Source organism: Lacerta agilis, chromosome 6 (genome assembly GCF_009819535.1).
Source record: "Lacerta agilis isolate rLacAgi1 chromosome 6, rLacAgi1.pri, whole genome shotgun sequence".
Lineage (NCBI taxonomy): Eukaryota > Metazoa > Chordata > Lepidosauria > Squamata > Lacertidae > Lacerta > Lacerta agilis.
The window spans coordinates 21569290-21593379 of record NC_046317.1 but is presented as its reverse complement, the minus strand read 5'-3'; the positions used below and the strand labels follow the sequence as shown (position 1 = coordinate 21593379).

Below are 24090 nucleotides of genomic sequence, written 5' to 3'. Positions count from 1 at the left end.
AACCGCGCTCGCCTCCCGGAGCCCCAGCTGGAGCGCTGGAAGGGCGCGTAAAGCCCTGCGCCGCTCCAGCGCCACGCCCCGTCATCTAATCCAACCCTCTGTTGAGTGCAGGAATCTCAGCTAAAGCATCCATGACAGATGGCCATCCAGCCACTCTTAAAAACCTCCAAGGAAGGAGAATCCACAACCTCCCGAAGGAGACTGTTCCACTGTCAAACGGCCCTTACTATCAGAAAGTTTTCCTGATGTTTAGTCAGAGTCTCCTTTCTTGCAACTCAAAGCCATTGGTTCGCGTCCCACCCTCCAGAGCAGGAGAAAACACGCTCGCTCCATCTTCCATGTGACAGCCCTTCGGATATTTGAAGATGACTCTCAGAAGGATAACCAAGAACTGCTGTAGTCTCTGACCGAAACAGGTTCCCTGCCTGTGGGGTAAATCATGCACTAAAAGCCACTACCTTGTCCAATGCTTATGGCGAGATGAATTCTCTAGCCTTTGGACTAGTAGAATTCATGCTAAACTCCTGAGTTATGGAATCTCTCCTTCAGATTCCCTAAAATTAGATCAAATTACTGCTCAAAGACTGATCCGCCAAAGACTGGATGACATCGATCTACAGTGAAATTATATGCTGGGGGGGAGGTGTTTGTTTGCCCCAGAACATCGGTATCACCTTAACTTACTGCGTTCCATCATACCTCTCCTCCCTTTCGACTGTTGTCCATAGACTGGTCTTCACCAAAGTGAGGTTCAATGTTTTTCCCTCCAACGTCCTGAGACATAGATTCTCAAAGGGCCAAGTCTCCGCCATGTGCGAATGTGATAAGGAGACACTGGAGTCTCTCCAGCACATTATGTTCGCTTGCCCCTTGTTCAACGTGCCACGGGCAAATTTGCTGGGATCAATCATACAGAAACTAGAGGGCACCCCACCAGAATTCCACCTCGCCCAAATCTTGCAGGATAAGGATACTCATACGACCCTGAAAGTGGCAAGGTTCCTGGTCGCTGTCCTTACCCAAAAGCGACGCCAAGGAGCACTACAAGCTAGCTAAGGCTTAGTATGCCATTCTATTTTATTGTATTTTATTGTTACTGTGGTGTTTTAGCAGCTGTTGTTCCCACTTGCACAAGTTGTTATCTATGTGGTGTTGTTTTTTCACTTGTATGGGCCTATGGCCGTAAATAAAATTCTATTTCTATTTCTATGCACTAAAAGGGCACAGAGAATAGTAATGCATCTCTAACTTTAATACTAGCAAAGTTGGACAGACATTACTATTTGCAAGCCTCCTTGAAACCCTCCACCCTCCCTAATCTGCTTACTTGTTCCTCACAGCCAGGAAGCCTTTCACTGTGACTGCATGGGCGCCAATCATTAAAAAACACTAATCCCTGCAAAGAACTGTGGGAACTGTAGATTGTTAAGGGTGCTGGCAACTGTAGCTCCATGGCAATTCCCAGGATTCTTTGGGAACTGATGTTTTTTTTAAATACAGTATATAGCTTGTATGCAGCCTGCTTGTGAGTCTTAATCAGGGTTAAGGCAACAAGGTGTAGCTTGGATTAACCACGATTACACACTGGGACTGCACCAAGCCAGGGAAAGTAATATTTCGAACCAAATTGTTCTATTGCAAGAGTTCAGAGACGGAATATTCAAACCTAGGCACTCTCCTTAGATACGTAAGTATTTTATTAATGTCAACATACTGTCGGCTCAAGGCGCAATGCTTTAAAAGCTTGTCTTCAGCTACGGAATCTCTCGTTTCTCTCCAGTGACTTAAGAAACACTAAATCACAATGGGCAGGTGAGAAAGGGGTGGCAAGTCTGAAGTTGGTGGAATTTGTAAAAATTGGGAACTACGTGGCATCCCCCCCCCCCCCGAAAATTTATATGCTATCTGAGGTTTATTTATATGTCTTTGGGGATTCCCTTGGAATCTCACTTAGGGAGCTGAAGGTTTTTCGTAGGCTTGCCTGAGCTATCCGCATTTCATCCTGACAAAGGTGCAGAAAAGACGCAGGAGGATGGGGGGGGGTGGCTTTCAAAAGCTTCCTCAAGCCAGCTTCTATATAGTACTGCCTCAGCCATTCTCCAGCCCACATTTAATTAAAAACAGCAACAACACACACGCTCAACGGGCATTATGCGACAAAATGTCCGAAGGAAAGGGAGTGAGAGTAGAAAACAGAGCAAGGTTTTAGCCCGAGAGATCAAGGGAGAAGGCAGCCTGGAGGCTGGTATTTTCAATTAACACCCTATATATTTTCACAACCCTTAGCCTGTCTAAAATTAATGGAACTTCCTCCCCCCCACACTTTACACACCACACCAATTTAACCCTAAATTGGAAGAAAAGGAGAACACGCATCTTTCCTAAAGGTAAAGCTGGAAGCATTTCTTTTCTCTTCAATCAAAACTCACTAAACATTAATGAGAAACCAACATTTCTGCTCTGCGGCTGCCCTGGATAATCTAGTCTTTATTAATTTATTGCCGATTATGCATGTGTGTGCATATGTGTACGTGTGTGCGCACACGACCAAAAACTCACACATTCTTTGTAACGGTCATCTCTGAATCAGAGAGAACTCCATAACCACTTAGGTTTATTTTTTATGTTTCCTTACCTAAAGTCCCAAGACTTAATTCCACTTACTGTCCTCTCCCTACCCTAAGGAGTGCAGGCTGTATTGACCAGTATTTCTGCTCAATTCCGATTATAATTGCAAAGGCACCTGCACTGAGATTAAACCTCTTGCCTCCCAACTCCTCGTGCACAGCAATCAGAGCGGGTTATTAAAATAGGCTCTGGTAATTTTCGACAGGTTCTTTAATCTTACCTTCTCTGTTTTTATTCTCCAAACCTCCCACCTTGTAGTCTCCTCAGACACAGGGGGTGGAGGGAAACATTAACTGAACAGAGCGGGAAGTTGATTTAGTGAAGCCTGCTGGACCTGAACAGAAGTATACCTCAGATATTATATAAAGCACTTGTTTAAAATTGTAACCAAATAACCATAGGCTTCACCCCCGCTCCCTCCAATTGCTTGCCTTGAGCAGAAATTGCTCTCTTTTTCTCCGAGAGTTTCAATTATCAACTCCCTGATAAAACAACCAGGAGAGGACAAGAAGCCATCTAAAATCTTCAAGAGTAAGTTAAGTGGAAGCACATCTTGCTACATGAAAATATTAGCACTCGGATGCAAATGAACCCAAGCCTGCAATGTGTGTGCAATGGCAAGTGCAACAAGGTTTAGCCAGGGATGGAGAAACTGTGGTCCTCCAGGTGTTGAACTACAACTCCCATCATCCCCTGACCATTGTCCCTCCTGGCCGGGGCTGATGGGAGTTGGAGTTGGCAAGCCATAGGGCACCCATCCCTGGTTTAGACAGCTGCTCTCTATGGTAGCTTCTCATAAGAGGTTTTATCTTCAGCCTCTGCTGGCGGAAATAAGAGCCAAATTACAGGTGTAGGGGTCAAATGCTGAAATGCACCTACATGCGTATATATAATTTAACAGCCAGCAAACAAACTAGAACCCCTTTTCTTTAGAATTCACTTTTGTACATTGAGGTATATAATAAGTGTGCTGAAACACTTAATCCATTCCCAACATGCAGTCGGTGAAGAATCTCTGTGATTCTGCTGATTACGTTGCTGTTCGAAGACTCTGAGAACGTACAGAGTTCATTGAGTGGCCAAATGCACCTGACACAGAGGTGCATCTTCCTTCTGGAGCTTCTCAGACATTTACCACAGATCAGGGGGCTTGAGAAAGGGATAGGAACCAGGACTGGTGTGTACTCAAGCAGATTTGTGGCAATGGCACTGGGTAAACATTTCAAGGGAACAATTTTGGGGGGAAGAGAGAGGGGGGGAGGACAGAGAGATGGGAAAAAACCATGTAGAAAGAAACACATCAAGCAATCGCCGTTAGGCTTCATTCTTGAAATTCAGCGGCGGAGCAAGCCGATCGGGCGCCTGGGGTGGCATGTGTGCCCTGCACCCAGGGGCGGGGCCACCTGCCCGCAGGGGTGGGGCGAGCCAGGGCAGGGCACTCTGCGGGGCCTCCGGGGAGTCTGCCTGCCTCCTCCCACTCCACCACCCTACAGCTGAGGGGGAGGCGGTGGGCAGACCCTTTGGGGCAGCACGGAGCCTATAAGTGCCCAAGCCACCACGTCACTCTCAGGAGAGATGTGTGGCTCGGGTGCGCTGCAGCCCCGCAGTGAGTGCCACCCAGCATTTCGTCACCCCCCTCAGTGGTGACACCCAGGGCGGCCTGCCCCCACCGCACCCCCTTCCTCCGCCCCTGTTGAAATTTCATGTGCAGAGGGTGTGCATCTGCTGACATTCCAGCAGCCTAATGGCTGTCCTCACTTAACTGATAAATAACGGCACAATCCTCACCTTGTCTGCTGAGAAGTCCCTATTGTAGCCAATGGGGCTTACCCCACAGTGGGGTTAGGCTTGTAGCTCTAGTCATTTTCTTGGCGACACAGAATCTCCTCCCTCTCTGCTCTGGTTTTTGCTTTTCCCAAACACGGTGTGGAATAGAATAACTTCAAAATCTCCCTTCAAGCATCCATATACCACATTCACTTTCACAAAGGACATACACTGTAAACGGAAAATACGTTTTTGCAGCTACTTTGATCGGGGATGGAATTTCTGTATGGATAACATTTCCACACAGGAAAAGCACCTAATGTACACTTTATCGTGTGATGAATATACAGCACATACATTTTGTAGCCAAAGTCTACTTCATCACTGCCAATCAGGACTTATTTAACAGACTTTGTATTACACTCAGTTGTAGAAGAAGAAGAAGAGTTTGGATTTGATATCCCGCGTTATCACTACCCGAAGGAGTCTCAAAGCAGCTAACATTCTCCTTTCCCTTCCTCCCCCACAACAAACACTCTGTGAGGTGAGTGGGGCTGAGAGACTTCAGAGAAGTGTGACTAGCCCAAGGTCACCCAGCAGCTGCATGTGGAGGAGTGGAGACACGAACCCGGTTCCCCAGATTACGAGTCTACCGCTCTTAACCACTACACCACACTGGCTCTCTAAATAAATAAAAACCTCTAGGTGTCTTTACAAAGACTACAAACTATACATTGAAATTGTCCATAAAAGTTAAAAGTTAAAAACAAATTTTAAAAGAAACACACCCAAAATCTAAATAAAACCAAGGCTTCCCCATCACTTGTACAACCAATGAACAATATACTTGTATGTTGATCAGATGTGATGGCATGCATATAGGATACGGGCAGTTTCCTACATGGAAATGACTGCGTAGCTGAAATGTCAGCTTCAAAGGGATGCCACAACTATTTTGTTGTCATCATATACAAGCTGGTAGGCTGAACGAGGTGGTGGGAGGGGGAGAGGGGAGAAACCAACCACATTTTAATGCTCCTTGATTAGCTCAATCTTTCCAAACAGCTGCAGTGTGTAAATACTGTGGCTGGCAACCATATTAAATGATTATGAGGTTGCTGGCACCAAACAAAGTGCGTATTTCCCAATCTTGCAGTTTTCTCAGCTCTAGAAAAATACTCTGTCGCTGAAGGAAATAGAGTAGTATAGCCACGTGTGCCAAGGACATTAAACAGACTGGTTTTCTCTTCTTGGAGAGATAATTAGGCATATACGTTTCCGGGGTGGCTAACCTGTGGTTCCCTCCAGACATTGCCGAACTACAACTCCCATAACCCCAGGTCGCTGGCTAGCCTCAATGTGTGGGGGGATGAGGGGGATAGTTCCATTGTGCAAGCAAAAAATCTTTGCACGAACAGAGTATAGGTGAATATTGCACATAACACTTAAGAGTTCCAAAGAGGATTGCCACATAATGTATGTTTTATGAAGTTTAAATATTGTGATTTTTAATTTTTTTGCAAGATTTTTTAATATAGTCGTATACCGTCTTCTCAGATGAAGGGCGGTCAAGAGTTGAAACATACATTTCTCACACACCCCAAAAATAGCCTCTAAAGTAAGCAATTGAGCACCTAATTCATGGACTTTCCTGCCAATTAAATAGGCAAATGCTTTGATGGTTTAACGACTGCATCCTTAAGTATTTCACATAAATGCTAAAAAGGAGTCAGAGAACCAGGGCCAGCGCTTGCATGAGGCAATGTGAACCAGCTGTATCAGGTGTCAAATTCTGAGGGGTGGGAAGTGGCTAGAAATGTGTGCCATTTGCCCTGCAACCCCTAAGCTAGCTTGCTGCCCTGGGGCGCAGAGGAAGATTTGTTCCATCACCAGTGCTGAAGGAAGAGTCAACCCGGGTCTAGTCAAATTTTGTGCACAGAACGCGAAATACACCATCTTGTCCTTTGCCTCAGGCGACAAAATGGCTTGGGTCATTTCTGCAAAGAATGGAACACGACTTGGTCAATCAACCCTAAACAGCCTCAGCCCTCTCTCCATCCCCATTGTTCAGCCTAGACACTGAGCTCTAGCTCTGAGGGCCTTTCTGGCGGTTCCTTCACTGCAAGAAGTGAGTAGTTACAGGTAGGTAGCCCTGTTGGTCTGCTGTAGTTGAAACAAAATAATTTTTTCCCATCCCGGTAGCACCTTAGAGACCAACTAAGTTTGTTATTGGTATGAGCTTTCAAGAAGTGAGGTTACAGGGAATCAGGCAGAGAGCTTTCTCATTACTGGTGCCCACCCTGTGGAATGCCCTTCCCATCAAATGCCAAGTGACTATACAAACTTTAGAAGACCTCTGAAGGCAGCCCTGCATAAGGAAGTTTTCAATGTTTAATGTTTTATTATGTCTTTATATATGCTGGAAGATACCCAGAGCGGCTGGGGCAACCCAGTCAGATGGGTGGGGTACAAATAAAAAAATTATCATCATCATCATCATCATCATTGGTTGATTGAGATGGCAAAGCAGCAAAGACTTTAGAGCACAGCACACTAAAATATTCCCATAAGCCGAGAGGCATCACTTTTATCCCTGTGGTGGTTGTCGGAGGGGCAGGGGTGGGGACGGGACATAGGAAGCAAGGAGTCCACGTACTGTTCAGATCCGTGTGCACTCAGACACCCAACCCAAGGTAATCAATGGCCTATTAACTCTCTGGCAAAAGTAATCAGGAATCTGTAATTGATTAATTCTTAGATCCATTAATCAGGCACTTGAAATAAGAACTCATTTTCTAAGTAACCATTAACAGTAACCCTGATCAAATGAGACTTTCACACTGATTTGATTTTTATTTGCAGAGGTCATTGTTTTATTAATGAAAGGAAAATGAACTACAGAAGATAGATTAAAAAGCCTGGAATAGTGTATGGCTGAAACAGCGCAGGATGACAGCAGCGGTGGGAACAAACAGAAGCGGGAATGAAGAGCGCATCAGCACCAAAGGCAGAAATACTGAAATGACAAAACATGAGGACAGAGCTGGGAGGTAGGGAGCATTGCTCTCTTCCAAATGCACAGAGGTATTTCCTGCTCCAACCTTGTGAGAAAACAAACCCTTATCTATAGGGAGAAAACTCAGTTGCTAACTTTGCTGTGGGTTTGGCCTGGCTCTTAGTGCTGCACTCTTACTGAACATCCAGAGCAGGGTGAGGGAACCCTTCTTATCCCAAGGGCCACATTGCCTTTGGGGAAACCTCCCAGGGGCCACGTGGCAGTGTCGGGCAGAGCCTGAGAAATTCTTCTTCTTCTTCTTCTTCTTCTTCTTCTTCTTCTTCTTCTTCTTCTTCTTCTTCTTCTTCTTCTTCTTCTACTACTACTACTAATTTGTACCCCATCCATCATCTGGCTGTGTTTCCCCAGCCATTCTGGGCAGCTCCCACCAGGATATTAAAAACACGATAAAATATCAAACATTAAAAACTTCCCTAAACAGGGCTGCTTTCAGATGTCTTCTAAAAGGCAGATAGTTGTTTATTTCCTTGACATCTGATGGGAGGGCGTTCCACAAAGCAGGCGCCACTACCAAGAAGGCCCTCTGCCTGGTTCCCTGTAACCTCACTTCTCGCAGTGAGGGAACTGCCAGAAGGCCCTCGGAGCTGGACCTGTGTCCGGGCTGAACGATGAGGGTGGAGACACTCCTTCAGCTACACTGAGTGGAGCAACTGATGTATAATTTACCTTTACGGTTGTACCTTGGAAGTTGAACAGAATCCATTCACGGCAGCCAATAGGAAGCCGTGGAAGCCCCGCCAGACATTTGACTTCCAAAAGAACGTTTGAAAACCGGAACGTTTCCGGTTTCCGATCATTCGGGAGCCGGAACATTTGACTCCCATGGTGTTCGGGAGCCAAGGTACGACTGTGTATTGTAGGCTGGTTTCTACACACAGTCACACACCTCTCCCTATCTTTCATCCAGGCAAGCAAAAGGCACGATCAGAGTTTAAGGACATATTCCAGTCAGGCAGAAACATCCAAGGTGGGCATAAAGTGGGGGCAGTGAAATGTTGTGGCCTGGAGAAAGTCTTAAGGGTCCGGCAGAGATTCTGGGGGGGGGGGGGGGGTTGCATTTGGTCCCTGAGCCTGAGGCTCTCTCACCTTTGGGTCTATGCAGTATCTGGGTGGGGACTAGCTCTTTGACCTAGATATAATTGTTCTTCTCCTCATTCCAAGCTGAAGTTATCTTTAACAGGTGTGGAACAGAGCTAATTCCTATTCAGAACGTTCCACTACAACCACATCATAAAAAATACCTTTTGTAGATCATTGCCTGGTGAATCAGAGATGATCAATATTATGAAAATTAACACCATTGACGGCATGTTTATTCAAACCCTTGCCCATTATTCCTTTCAAGTTTCACCACCCCATTAGAATTCCATTAGCTGCTTTAAGAACAAAATAAGCAATTGCTAATGCTCAGTACACTTAACTGGCATATTGTGAACTGGTTCCATTCAAACGCTTACTGGGCGGCAACATAGCGAAGGAAACAGGCAAGTTGTCCTGAACCCTTGGCCTACCTGACAGCAATTCAGTATGTTGAGACCCCAGACGAGGGTCAATCCATGTGTCCAGTGTCCAAACCAAAGCACAGTCCCACAGAAATCATGGAGCTTCCAAGCCAAGGCCCATCAATATAGGCAGCTGAGCAGACATAACACCTCAGCTCTGCTTCCTTTTGGAATTTCCATGCTGATTGCAGCATCTGGGCTTGATGAGGCAGGTGAAGCTCACCTGTTCCAAACCTATTTCCCTCCTTCCAGAGCTAGTGAGCCCCCCCCAACCAGCTAGAGAGCTGGGCTATGGGCCCTTGCCTGCCTCCAATTTCTAGAGCGCCCCTCCTGCTGCTCCCTATGCCTCAGAGGCCACCAAGTTCATGGAAACAGGGCCCCCTCTGGTTCCTGTGCCCTGACCCCCATCCAACCTCTCCTTGCCCATCCCCAGCTTGCCCCAGTCCTGGCTACACCCCTCACTGGGTTCCTCTCCCTCCTCTTTCTCCTCCCTATTGTCCTGCCAGTTCATTTTTAGTTTCTTCCCACAAATTGCAACCCCAGTCCATCTATGGAATATACCCTACTTGTTTGTTCCTTGCAAATCAATAGCAAATCAAATCTGTGTACTGCTGCTATGAAATAAGTGGGATCCGATTTAATTTTTTAGGCTTAAAATAGTCTTTCTTCTCTTTAACATGCCTGATGAACTTGACATTTTCTGATGTCAGCGGCAAGTACCTACTGCATCTTAAGTGCTGTTTCTGACTGTGTAAAACTGCTTGCTAAAACAGGGGCGGGCAGGCGGGGAATCTACTCATATTGTGCTCCTCCAAATAGCCATGAACAAATTGGTTGAACTTGAGGTAACTGGTATTCTGTGGGCAGCATCATTTCAGAAGGATGGAAAGGGACTCATAAGATTGAAGCATACCAAAAAGTAGATGACAGGAAGCTAAACTAGAATGCTCGTCTCCAACATCTAGTTTTCTGGATTGTGTTTTGTGCAGAACCATTCGATCACGAGCCCTTTGCCTGCAACCTGAATATGTACTGCCCAACTTCAGTTTTAACCCTTCAGCTGAGAACCAAGGCAGAAGATGCAACATTTTGTGCAAATACAGTGGTACCTCCGGTTGCAGACGAGATCTGTTCCAGACGTCCGGTCGGATCCCGAGGTTTCCACAACCCGAGGACCGCTTCTGCGCATGAGCGGACCGCTTCTGCACATGCGGCAAAACCTGGTAAAATACTTCCGGATTTGCCACACACGCATCCTGAAGTTTACATAACCAGAGCGTTACATAAACGGAGGTATGACTGTACATCCAGTCTCCTGGCCATCTTTATTACACCCAAATTTGAATTTTCACGGATCTCCTTTTTGGCAAGCAAACACTGTTGGGGCAGTTTGTCCAAAGGGTGATGCAAATGTTCTATTTTTCATGAAATAGAATATATAGAGGAACAGGAAGCATAAGCCTACATGTCCTTGTTTATAGTTTTGTTGTTTTTTGGAGTGGCCTCACATGTGATGATACTGCAAATGGAACAAGTTGCTTTTTTATAAAAAGAAAGGGGGGGATTGATAGATGTGTCCGGTTCGGGGCTTTTTGAGTTTTAACACTGGAACCAGCTGTCAAGATTGGGATTTAGAGCAGCTTAGCACCATAGTCAGCTGTTCATGCCAACGCTCAAACTTGAAACATGCAAACATTCGGGAAAGTAGTGCACAGCTCAGTGCTAACCCCACATGCTTTTCGTAGGCCTCATACTCAAAATCTCAGCATCTCCAGCTAAAGGGTAAAATACAACAGAGTTGGGAAACCCCAAGACATGAAAAGCCAAAACTAGTCAGTGCCAACCGTATTAGATTAGACCATTGGTTGGATTCGGTACGAGTCATTGTAGACAACTAATCAGGAAAAACAAACACGGCCTTCCTTTCTTTGGGACTTCTGATGCTACGGAACACAAATGGTGAGGAAATCTCTTTTGAATGTTTTTTCTTGCATAGAAAAAAGCCAGCACATGGAAATCTGGGCTAGGGACTCTCTTTAACAGCCCAACGTTCTACAGTGTTTCACGACCTTGCCCCCCCATATGTTGTTAAGCAGGCTTCTTCAAACTCGGCCCTCCAGATGTTTTGAGACTACAATTCCCATCATCCCTGATCACTGGTCCTGCTAGCTAGAGATCATGGGAGTTGTAGGCCAAAAACATCTGGAGGGCCAAGTTTGAGGAAGCCTGTTAAGAGCACAGCTGCCATTCCTAGTTAGCAAGGGCAGTGGTCATATGATGGGAGTTGTAGCCTAACATCCGGGGACACATGGTATAGTCTACAACAGGGGTGGGGAATCTGCGGCTTTCAGCTGTTGCTGCATTCCCAAATTCCTTGGCCACTGCATACTGGCTGGAGCGGAAGGTAACTGAAGTCCAACATCTGGAGAGCCGCAGGTTCATCCTTGGTCTAGAAAGGCCTGGATATTATGCTTTTTCTTTAAAACATGGGAATCGGACCTTGAGACAGGGGGTGATTTCTAAGCAAGATTTAGCCCTATCTTCCATGTTCATGTGAGTGGAGTTGGCTGTTCCAGACAGGGTCAGACTCTCCCTGAAGGACCAGGTTTGGAGCTTGAGGGTTCATTCTGGGCTTTCCTCTGCCAGTTGCCAGACTGCTGATAGGCATTAGTCGGTAGAGCGCGAGGCTCTTAATCTCAGGGTCGGGGGTTCAAGCCTCTCGTTGGGCAAAAGATGACCCTTGTGGTCCCTTCCAACTCTACAATTCAATTATTCTAAGTAGTCTGACACAACTGCAGTGGCTGCCTATACATTTCTGGACACAATTCAAGCTTATAAAGCTTTAAATGGCTCAGGATCCAGAATACCTGACTGACGATCTCTCCCAACAAGAACATAGCCAGGCCTTATGAGCACCATCTGAAACCCTATGAGAACCAAGGGAGGCTCGGAGAATGACAATGAGGGAGAGGGTATGTTTTGTTGTGGTCCCCTTGTCTGTGGAATGTGAGGTCTGTCTGGTGCCAATACTGGCATCTTTTTGGCCTCCGGTCAAGACTTTTCACCCAGGCATTTGATGAAATGTGAAGCTTTAAACCTCAATTGCAGGTCACCTAAATACTGCCCCGTGTTATGCAACTAACAAATGAGATAAAGTTTGCAAAATGAGTGTCACCCACCCCAAACATTGCTAAAACGGGTAGGTGTGCCTGTTACTGACTTCCGAGCATATTTCTCTTTTAAGAGATTCCTGGATTATAGCTGCCTCCCTTCAGATTGCTTCCCCTTCTGCATTTATGCAATCACCCCGGTGTTCTCTAGTCTTGCTGGTTGAATCGTGTTTACAGCTACAGGGACACTAATTGTATTCTGTTCTGGCCACTGTGCCCTCTCTGCAGGTTAATAAGTTCACTATTCATACGTGCTCGCTGCTTTTGAACGTTGCGATAAGTGTGTTTTCCTCCAGGAGTGTTAATTAGCTGCCTTGGAAGGTGCATTATTTCCCTCCTCTCCAGGCTACATAGTCGCTGTTAGGTGCTGCAGTTTATGATGCGTATGCAAAGGAAGTACATACTGGGATGCAGCTAGGGTTTGCCAGGCCATAGCAACCTGCAGAGCACCCATCATCTTCCACAGAAAAAGTGTGGGGGCCATGATTTGGCTCATCCCCTGTCTATTTCCCCTTGTCCTGAATAGAGAAAGAAAGAAAGAAAGAAAGAAAGAAAGAAAGAAAGAAAGAAAGCAAGCTTGAAGTGCCTGTATTTACTTCCAGTGCTGCTAAAAGAAGACCACAACTTCTCTTTGGGCTGCAATTTGAGCATCTTCAGAAACGGCCCCTGGCAATCCCAGAAAAATTTATTGGAGATCTATTAACTACAAAAAACAACACTGATGCTTTCAGGATATTCACATTTGTAGTTCTAATAGGAATTTTGTACCCAAAGAAAGAATAACTTGTGCAGTACTGTTTTGCTATGCTATCCTGGGGCAAAAAGCGTGTTTTTTGTTTCTGTGTTTTTATGTTTTTGTTTTTTTAAAAAAGCTTGAAGAGGGTTGGACTACATGACCCTTGGGATCCCTTCCAACTCTACAATTCTATGGTTCTGTGATTCTATGTGCTGGGATAGCACAGCCGGAGTAGCTTAGTCAATAGGGCGTGTGCTTCTTAATCTCAGGGTCATGGGTTTGAGCCCCACATTGGACAAGATTCCTGCATTGCAGGGGGTTGAACTAGATGATCCTTGTAGTCCCTTCCAATTCCATGATTCTATGAGAAATGGAAAGGGCAGAAGAATGAGCTACGTCCTACTGAGTTCAGTGGAACGTACTTCCTGGTAAGCAAATGGAGCCCTAGGTAGCTGAGAGTATCATCTTGTCAGGATAAAATATATGAGCTAGTTCTCCAGTCAAGAAATGCATTATTCACAGTATTGCAAAACAGCTTATAGTATGCACATATACACAGAGATGCTCACAATGTGAATTGAGGTAACAACACAATCTGCTAGTGACTCAGGATTTGGTACCATCAAGAAATACCCTGTGAATAACATGACACTAGGATCCAAGTTTGTAATAGGTTTACTAGATATAGTTAACACCTTTTTCTAAGTAAAAAGAAGAAATCTGTATTTGATGTTTTATTTTAGCAGGTAAAACATTTAGCAGTCTCCCCAACTCCACTAGGGTGCGGCACTGGGAAAAAAACTTACTTTCGAGTAGATATGAAGGCACAGAATTGGATTGAATTCATTGCCGCACAATCTGAAACTCTGATCAAACCTTATAATGAAATTATTGCCTATTAAGTGTTATGGATATAGAGCACATGTGCTTGTGAAAGGGACATAGTTCAGGAGTAGAGCTCCTCCTTTAGGGCCCCCCCCAAAGTTGTTGTTGTTGCTGCTGTTGCTGCAAAGCTTGGGGCTCCCCCACCCCTGCTAATACATCCCTCTTGTGCATTTGTGGTGCCATTTTGACTATACAAGCAGTGGAACTCAAACCAGAAAATTGGAAAATAGAAGGAATCTTTCTGCAGTTGTCTTCAGATCCAAGTGCAACATTTTAACTCCCCAAAGCAGACAGTCCGTTCTCAATACTATTTTCACTCTTAAAAACAGGGGTCAGCAACCTTTTTCAGCCGTGGGCTGGTCCACTGTTCCTCAGACCAGGTGGTGGCCTGGACTATATTTTTTTTTTTGGAGGGGAGAATGGATTCCTATGCCTCACAAATAACCCAGAGATGCATTTTAAATAAAAGCACACATTCTACTCATGTAAAAACACGCTGATTCCCGGACCGTCTGCTGGCCGGATTTAGAAGGCGAATGGGCCGCATCCGGGCCTTAGGTTGCCTACCCCTGCTTAAAAACAAGAAACACCAGTGTGCAAAGTATGCATCTTAAAAAAACACACACACACAATGTGCGTGGTACAACTTAGCATAATTGTAAAGACATTAGTTGGCTGCATTAATACAGCACAAATGGATCCAACATATCCAGATTAAAAGCAGACAGCTGTTTAGTCTTGTTTGCTTACTATAAAAGTATCTTGGGTATCTATTCCCTGTTCCACACTTAATGTTAAAAATCTATACTTTTATACCAGACATTTCCCCGAGGCTGAATATCTACTACTAAGTCTCATGCCTGAAATATCTAATTTCCAGTGAGTAGAATAAAGTTGCTTACCTTATTATTTTCTCACTATATGAGAGCTGCAAGATTTCATTAAAGCAGTAAGGTGACACCCGAGTGTTTTACCCAAGGCGCAAGAGATGAACCAGATCTAGGCCACATACTAAAACACTTCTTCATTCTGGGTGCTTATTCCTTTTGCCTATTGCTTCTAATAATTGAAAAACTTCCAATTGACTGTAAAATTTTGGGAGGATCACGAAGATGATCTGACATTTCCCTGAAAAAGCTATATACAGCAAGTAAACAGTTGCTTACCTTTAACAATTCCTCTACCAGAGGGAGATTCTTCAACGAGCTTTTTACTGGGATGTACATCAAGTTTAGGATTTTGGTTGGGTAAGTTATGAACAATGAGTGCCTCAACCTTTCCCCTTAAACTACAGATGGGGAATCTTCTTCAGCCCTTTGAGGCAACCTTCCAAGGACCACATGCTGTTGATGTGTCGGCATAGAGGTAAAGTGGAGAGTGACCTTTGTGCAGTTGGCTTTCTTCCTGCTCGCCTCCAACCTTATCTTTCACCCAGGCACGCAAAAAGCATTATCCCAACTCAAGGATACATTGCAGCTTGGCAAAGTCCTGAGAGTCAGACAGAGGGGCCTGGAGGACTGCATTTTGCTCTTGATCCTGGGGTGCCCTATCCCTGCCTTAAACCTTTTATTTCAAAAGTGTACCAGAGGGCAAAACTCACTACGAAGAACAGAGTGCAATCACCAAAAATGGCAGAACTGAGCTTCCCCTTGCAGCTACTTTAAGCTCCTCTGCAATCTTATGTCTTGACAATATCTATTTCTATACAAACAACCCATCAGAGCCTTGTCCATCCTGCCTTTTTTAAGCTAGCTAAGAGTGGGGTGACTAAATGGGTCCACAGGTGTGGTAAACCTATCTCTGTGTGATGTAGGGTTGCATGCTGCCCTTAAAGAGGAAGTGGCCCATCCTTAAAAATCCCACACTGGACCCAGGGGAGTGTAATTAGCTGTAATAACTGGACCCAGTCATGAATGCCCCTTTCTTGGCAAAGGTGGTGGAGAAGGTGGTTGTGGAGCAACTGCAGATATTCCTGGAGGAGGATTACTACAATCTGATGGTTGCCCTGATGGATGACCATTATCATGTGAGACAAGAGTAGTGCAACCCTGCTACTTCTGTTCAATCTCTCAGCAGTTTTTGATACCGTTGACCATTGTATCTTCCTCCACTAGCTCAGTGGGGTGGGTATCAAAGGCACCGTATTATAATGGCTCCATTCTTATCTTCAGGCCCATGTTCAGAAAGGAGAAATGGGTGAGGGCTCATCTGCCGCCTGGTATTTCTTCCAATGGGTTCCACAGGGAACTATTCTTCCAGCAATGCCATTTAACATATATATGAAGCTGTTGGTGGTTGTCTTTAGGAGTTTTGGAGGAAGGTGTCATATATATGATGTCAGAGACATACACATCATGATGACATCAGGATATAGGAAAAGTTAATCTAGATCTTTCAGGTAGAGGTGACTTAGCAAGGATAAATGTTCCCTGTAATGTCTGTTTTGGCACAGAGACTTTGGTATAGATCCAAAGGCAGATAGATATATATGGAATCCAATGTTAGCAGAGATGGAGTTTCTCCCTGACATCAATGTCAAGTGAATGATCCAAACTCTAAACACTGCCCAATGCTTAATTCAATGTGGAGTAACTCATTGTACAGATTTGTATGCATGAACCTGAATCCAGGCTTGCAATTCTATACAAAAAAAGTTCCAATAACAAATTCTAGTAAATGCCAAATATATGACTAGTAATGTTCAAGTGCTTATTAGAAATTTGATAGATGTTCAGAAATATGTTGCTGTTGCACAGAAAAACACCCTCCGAATAATGTGCAACTCCAAAATGAAAAATCTGATGCAATTACTAATCAGGAAAAATGATTCTAATAAATCATTCAACGGTACATTTGCTCTTCATCAACTAAGCCCATGGTATCTGAAGTTATTTACATTTTTAAAAAGCTCACCTGGTTTTGCAAATGACATTCACATCATTTGCATGTCACCTGACAAAGGCATCGTACCAATTGCTTATTAATTTTGTGAACTTTTAACAGACCCATAATGAACAAAATGAAGAGATGAGTCACTCAATGTCAACAACTAAAACCTTAAAGAAAACACTGTCATCTTATAACTCCTGCTTTAAAGCAAGGAATAGTAAATTGTAGCCACTGAAATATTTTTCTACAAGCCAGTGTGGGTTTGCAAAAATTCTCAAAATCCCAGCTTTCCTGGAAAATGAAAAATGTACTGTTCTAGCCAAACTTGTTCTTAAATATCAAGAAAGCTTAAAATAAAATGTTGAACTTAATGGGGGGAAATTCTAACGTAAGAAGACATTTTGTTCCTGAAGAATCAGGAATAAAAAAGACATGTTGAGGGAAGCCAAAATCCTCTTCTTTTCAATCCTCAAGTCCATCTCTCCAGATCTGGCAAGGTATGTTTCAAGTTTCACACTTTTAAGAATGACTTGTATGACAAAATTATTGCAGAGTAAATGTAATGGGTTCACCAGCAAATCATATGCTGTAAAGTTAAGATGCCCTTTGTGGGTGCAAAGATCCATTCCTGTCTAGTGCGACTTTTAGCTTTTTTCCTAAAGCAGCTATTCTCATCTCTGGCATAATACTTTTCAAAAAGATTATCTAATAGTGTGTGCAAGCTGTACTGCATGGTAGTGAACATCTTTTGTACTCTGCTTCTTGCACTATAATGTCCGTTTCTGTATTGTAAGCTGCCTAGAGATTTTCAAAAGATTCGGAGGAATAAAATGTCTAAAACAACACAAACAACTTAAAACACAAGTATTTAGATGTGAGGATTGGGGTTACACACACACACTTTTTGTTACTGCAAGGGAGGGTTTTCTTCACTATTGGTAAATACTTTGCCTACCTGTCTCCTAATCTGTGTACTCTGAGATCAAGCAGGACCAGAACCTACAACGACGTGTTAATGTTGTCACGCATGTAAGCAGCAATTAAATGTAATGAGTCTGTGCTGTGTTGTTTTCACTATAATGAAACATGGCCCATTAACAAAGTACATGGAATTAAGATATCAAGGTCCAAATTATCAACATATTGTGACCAATATACAGATGATGGCTGAAAATCAGCAGACTAGTCCAAGGTACACCCTACTGAAATCAATAAGCAACCATCATTGATATGTGTGTTTTAAATACGGATGATGTTATCCTAAAGAACATGAAGTTCAAAGTAATCTGGAATTACTAAACTGTTCAGCTGAAGTTAAATGAAGGAAATGTATAGTAGCATTTATAGTTTGAACATATAGGAAGTTAAGTCTGTACAGTATTTGATGCCAGTTTTTTCCCCCTGGAAAATGTCAGACTAATCTTTTCAGCACTGTTTAGAGCATGGAGTTGATGATGTGTCCCCACAACCATTTCCTTCCATCCCTCTCCCACCCCTTCATTGTATCTTGAACACAGCCACCGCAAAATTTCTGTATGAGCAAGTTGGCTATTTTGCTTTGAACCCATGAAGGTTATCTTATGATTAGTGGAAATTTGTTTAGCAGACACAGAAAATGGAAGATGAAACTGCAGCAAAAGCATGGCAAACCTGAAAGGTCAATTAGTGCATAAATATATTCAAAAAACAGAAAAGATAGAACTTACAAGCTACAATAAAAGTTATGTCTTTAAAGCTGTAGGTTATAACAGGGTGGGAAATGTTTAATATCGATTTCTATCTGTGCTTCAACAAAGCATTTACAATCTTAAATTGGTGAAATATATACACATTAAGAGATGCTACATTCTCTGTAGCATTTGATTTTCATATTGTATAAATCCAGACAATTGTAAAAATCAGATTATTATGCTTTTCCCACCCTGGCAGAGAATAAACATGAATTCAGAAGCACAGTGGAAGTGGAAAACAAAGAAGAAAAGAGAGAAAAGGCAGCAGAGAAAGACAGAAGAGGTGAATACAGAGCTACAGAAGTGTTTATTGAGCATGCTACAGAGGCAAGCAGCGTACACATAAGAAGAAATTAAACAACCATCAAACCTCCCAACTTTGTTAGAAAATTAATTTTTAATTGTGCCGCTTTCAAACTATACTGAAATATTACATTTCTAAAGATGTAAAAACTCAACTAATAGAAAATATACATGACCTTTTTCTACATAGATAACAGAATCTATGACTCTTGGAACTAAGTACATCAATTGCAAAAAGTATTGGTCATTTGAACAGAATCAAGACAACAGTTCAGACTGACAGAGGAACTGCTTTCAAATTAATTAATTTTTCCTGTAGATTCTGAGTCATGTTTATAGTAAAGTCAGATCCATTTCTAGATACAAAATATTTTGAAGAGATTTATTAAAACTGAATATTACAATGCAAGGTAAATTAAGACTAAAGGCACATAAACTTTGGTCCCACCTGGTTGTCAGTTTTGTTTTTGTTTTATAAAGAAAACTGCCACAAAAATTATTAATCTTCCTGCAAAAGTTTGCAATACACTTTCTTCATCCTTGAAATACATGCACCAACTCCTGAACTAGCTAGACCGGTCTGCACATGCTCAGAAATCCACAACCATATTTCAAATTGTAATTACTAACTAAAAATGGCAATATATATTTAAATGCACATAAGTCATGTCAACTTCAAAAAACATCTACAAAAAATATTCAGCCACAAACAAGACATTACTTAGTGCCAACATTTATATGATACGCCCCCAGAGTGTGTGTACAAAAAAGGTTAAGACTTAACAATGCTTTCCTCACAGAGGCTCAAAGCCTGAGGGATAAAACAAACTAACTAACAAACCCCAAACAAAATAATCATCCTGTCTTTAAAAGAAATTATTTCTCTGCATCTTGTTAACTCTGACTTATGCCTATATCATTGACCAAACTAAATCTGGAATACACAAGGCCTTTTTACTTAATTAAAAAAGAAAGAAACAAGAGAGAAGCACAAGTCAAATGTGCTGCATCTCTCTTAAAGTAACGCAACATATTTCATTATAAAAAAAAAGATTCATGAAAGCCAATAAATTCCAAGCAGGAGAAACAAAGCTTAACCCTTTTTACACACTCCTGCCTAATACACATTTGGCATAATCCTGCAAAAGTTAGGTGCAGCGATGTCCCTCTGAAATCAATGCTTTAAAAATCAATAGATTTCAATGGGATGTAGGCAAACCTAATGTTTACTGGATTGCACCCATTAATTCCCATGTAACAATGTGCCCCAGACAACCAATTTCTTAAACTAGCAAATGCAATTCTAGCAACTCTAGGTTTTCCTTTTTTAAGGCACATATGTTAACTAAGTTGAAAAACTATGGGATTTCCTCAGAATCCCTTTTTAAACAAAATCCTTTCATAAACATATGCAAAACCAGCAGATAATACCACTGCTTCTTCCTTGTAAATCCTTTTTTGTTTTCATTTATACATAAACAATCAAGGAATGGTAACAGCATGAAAAACAGATGTCCATCTCTGGTCCCCGCTTTCCCGAACAGTCATAGATGACAACACTAAACAACGTGATACAACCTTATTATTTTGATCTCGCACTTCAAATGGTTGATTTGGAAAAAGAAACTCTCAGATGATGATTTTCTCCAAGATTGTAATTATGCAGATCAATCAAAGCCTGGATAGCTTCTTCTACTGTTGACATCTGAAGAAGAGCCATCTTGTGATCTCTTCTGGAACAAAGCAATAAAATTAGATACCAAAACAGCACTAGAAAATTGTAACATAAACCTTGTTCTTACCAAAGGCAGCTGTTCTCTCGTTTTAAATGAAGTTTCAAAGAAAACATGCTTACTGAAAAAATTTAAATGCTTTCACAGTTCCCCCAGTATTAGCAAACAGCATGCGTAGGTCATCTTCGGATACTGATGGTCTAAACAAAAAAGGAGGACAAAGGGGAGAAGAGAGAGACGATTAGAAGCCAACGTTTGGATCTTGTATGACTCTTTCAGCCGTGTTCCCCACACTTACGGGATATTAGATAAATGAAGAGTTGCAGATGGAGGGAAAATATTCTGAAAGTTTTTTGACCCAGGCTTCTTGAAACGATGAAGAGGTGAATTGCCAAAGTCTTTAGTCAGTCCTTGGTCATCAAGCCCTTCTCGAGGTAGCTGAACTGTCTGGTGTTTGGAAAGAGTCACGCGAATAATCTTTCCATACATTTTCTGTCCGTTCAGATGGCTCATGGCTGGAAAACAAAACCAATTATTCATTTCAGTGTTTCTTCTATTGAATTCAGTATTGTGATTTCTAATCTGTTCAGTGTTTGGGGTGGAGCATTTGACGGCAATTTTCTTTCGATAAATTGACAAATTTAGCTATTATTGCTATCTGGAAATCTTTCAGTCTAAATTTTACTGACAGCTAATCTAAAAGCTGTGCTCATATTTGCAAATGTGCCCAGCAATGCAATAAACAAATTACTTTTACATACATTGCCAGACTTGAGTAAGTCATTATTATGGTCACTGTATTAATGCAAATTATGATTTTAATAGGGCTTTATTTTCTTCAGACGTATGTTAAGTTTATGGGCAAGTATCCAAAAGGCCATACACATTGAGCTCCACATACATCTGCCCCCCCCCTTCCCAAAAGCTATGCCTTAAGATGCAGTTATTTCCACCTGTGCAAGCAAAGAAGCATTTTATGTGTACACACGGCTCTTTGGATCCCAACCATGGTATTCACAAAAGGAGCTCGTTTTAATAACAAGGAACTCTTTGTCCTAGCAAGCCACTCAAAAGCAAGGGGAACTTCAGGATCAGATTTCCAAAGCGGTGTAAGGAGTTGTGATCTGAGGGGAAAAAACATTCTTCCTACACAATCTCAGATTTTAGAAAGATTAGAAGCAAACGCTGAAATTTAAACATGTCTTGAAGGACACCGAAAACTAACATTTAAGTGGCAAATAAGAGAGAGAAAAACCAACTAATCTCACCGAGCTGTGATTGGTTTCCATCAGCCATCTGTATAAGAGCACTGTCTTTCTTATTGTATAAAATCTTCACACGCTGCACATCCCCATAAACACCTTTTTAGAATCAGAGAAGTAAATCCAAAAGAAACAGCATTTTTAAGGATAGCTGAATAGCACATTTTGACATATCAATGAAACATTCGGAACATGTCTCTCACTTCTCCCAACATTCACGCAAATGAATAAAGAAGAACAAGATTTTGAATAGGTGAATTTTGAAAAAAGGAAGACATTTTTTTGATAAACCCTCAAAGCTATGTGAATGATATTAAATTAAAGATCATGCAAAATAAAAAAGCATGCATTAAAAGAAAAATTTGCATCTATGGAGAGCTTTAAAAACAGCAAAAGAAAAATAGCAAAAGATTTACTATTCAACTTTAAAGCCAAAGTGCTAGCTACAAATAAGAATTAAGGTGAAACAAATAATTAAATCAATAATAAAAGTATAGTGCTAACGATAACATACCGAAGAGGGTAAACAGACTTTGGGGCGTAACCATCTTTAGAAGGAGAGAAGAGCAAGCAGCATAAGACAAGAAGAGAGAAGAGTCGAGGAAGAGCGGAGATGAACAGATCATCCATAACGAAGGGTGGTTCCCGCAGAATGGTGAGGTGGTCATGGATCATGGTTCAAGGCGGTTAATTGGGGCAAGTTGGTCCGAGGAACATTTTGTTCAAGCACAGAAGCATGAACATAGGGGGATGGAGACAGGGGGTGTAGACAAGGTAGGCAGAGGAAAAGACAGGGAAGGGTGTGGGAATTTGGGAAGAGACAGGGAAAGGGTAGGTGAGAACAAAGGGAGAAGGATGAAATGGGGAAGGGAAACAGCAATGCAGAAGAAAAATAAGGAAGTGGGGAACAAAAAAAAATAAAATATAGGTCAGTACATAGGAAATGCAGGAATTTGGTCAGAAAATGGTTGGTTTATGTATTGTACAAGAAAACTGAGTAAAATGTAGTCACCCAAGACAAAATATGGGTAAAGTACATCCATATCAAACAGTAAATTACGTCTCATCTGAATGTGAAAAGAAAAGAAAAATCCATGCAATAGAAACTTAAAACAAAAACAAAAAAACAAGCCCAAATCTAAACTTTAACTGCATAAGCATGGCTGGTTATGAAATGCAGGCAGGAGTTTTTCAAAATGGCACTCTGATCCAAGCATTTTAATGTGCAAGAGTGTAAATGACAAAAATGAGAAAAGCATAATGGCTCATATTAAAAAACAGAGGCCAATAAAAAAATGAAACACATATTTAAAGGAGACAAACGGATACAAACTATCCCACATTTCATACCAGCTTTCACAGCAAGTCAAAGTAAAGGTACAAGATGATAAAATGCAAAACTAAAGAAAACAACTTCGATTTCAGAGTTAAAGAAGTATTGAAGTAAAGTGTTGTTTTTAGGAGAAAAGATGAATAAAAACTGTGAAGGAAAGATAAAATTACTAAGAGAGATTGAAGAGTGCTGCAGCAAGATCTTTGGGAGAACCTTCAAAGAAAAATGTGTTAGAGCTGTTCACAAATTAATACTACAAAAATGCAATGACATGTAAGCATGAAATGAACAAGCAAATAATTAGCTCAGGCAAAACAGAATGGCAGTTTTCTTAAGAACTAATTTACAAAATTGAGCACATAGGTACTTGGAAAAATAAACTAAAAGGCATCCAGAACATGCAATATTTACCATATTTTTCTTAGGAAAAATAGGTAGCCGAATAGCAAAGGGTATTTTAAAAGATGCTGGCTACCTAGGAAAACAGAAGTATTTAACTATAACAGAAACAATTTATTGGAATCTAGTTGTAAAACAATATTGAGTAGCATTGGGGGGGGGAGCCAATGATATTAATTAAAAAAAAGTAGAAGCAAGCTCAAGATAAAGAAGCACTTATGCAGTTTACAAATGAAGCATGGTAAAGAAAAGGAAAAGAAGGGTGAACAAGTAGGTTCACTGACCTCTTCATTTAAATTGCTAACCAGGAGGACTGTGTTGCCACCAGCTGAAACTCCAGACATACCCACACGGCCAGCAGCAGCCGCCGCCGCGGCAGCCGCCGCATTTGGAATTCCCAATGGACTCAGCGCTCCTGGAACAGCTGCAACAGGAAGCCCTAATTTTAAAATAAAGCATATTTTACGAAACACACACAAGTCGTTCCAATATAATCTAATTTAGAAGTGTTGTGTTGGTTTTGCGCCTTTGTCCAGATCTATCCATTTGTAGGTTGACCTATGTGAAATTCCGCTTCTTTTATGACAAACCAAAGTTCCAAAGAATCCTGAGAGCGAAAAGCAGCTGCCTCGTTACTAGTTCTCTAGCACGCAACACAGAACCTTGCATTTCCTCCA

At 42.1% G+C, this 24090-nt stretch overlaps 1 protein-coding gene across 6 annotated transcripts in view; it reads right to left on the bottom strand.

Annotated features, from left to right (window-relative positions):
• Positions 1–18761: 18761 nt before the first annotated feature.
• The window catches only part of PTBP2 (polypyrimidine tract binding protein 2), a 50043-nt gene continuing 44714 nt past the window's right edge, over positions 18762–24090 (bottom strand). For 2 of the 6 annotated variants that reach the window (XM_033151580.1, XM_033151575.1), the window contains exons 9-14: positions 23698–23852; positions 22196–22229; positions 21688–21780; positions 20718–20934; positions 20542–20619; positions 18762–20419 (exon numbers count right to left, since the gene is read on the bottom strand). In XM_033151580.1, coding sequence (XP_033007471.1) covers positions 20287–20419; positions 20542–20619; positions 20718–20934; positions 21688–21780; positions 22196–22229; positions 23698–23852 — 710 coding nt within the window. In that variant the 3' untranslated portion in view covers positions 18762–20286. The remainder of the gene's footprint in view (positions 20420–20541; positions 20620–20717; positions 20935–21687; positions 21781–22195; positions 22230–23697; positions 23853–24090) is intronic. The other 4 variants (XM_033151581.1, XM_033151578.1, XM_033151577.1 and 1 more) reach the window with 3 other exon arrangements.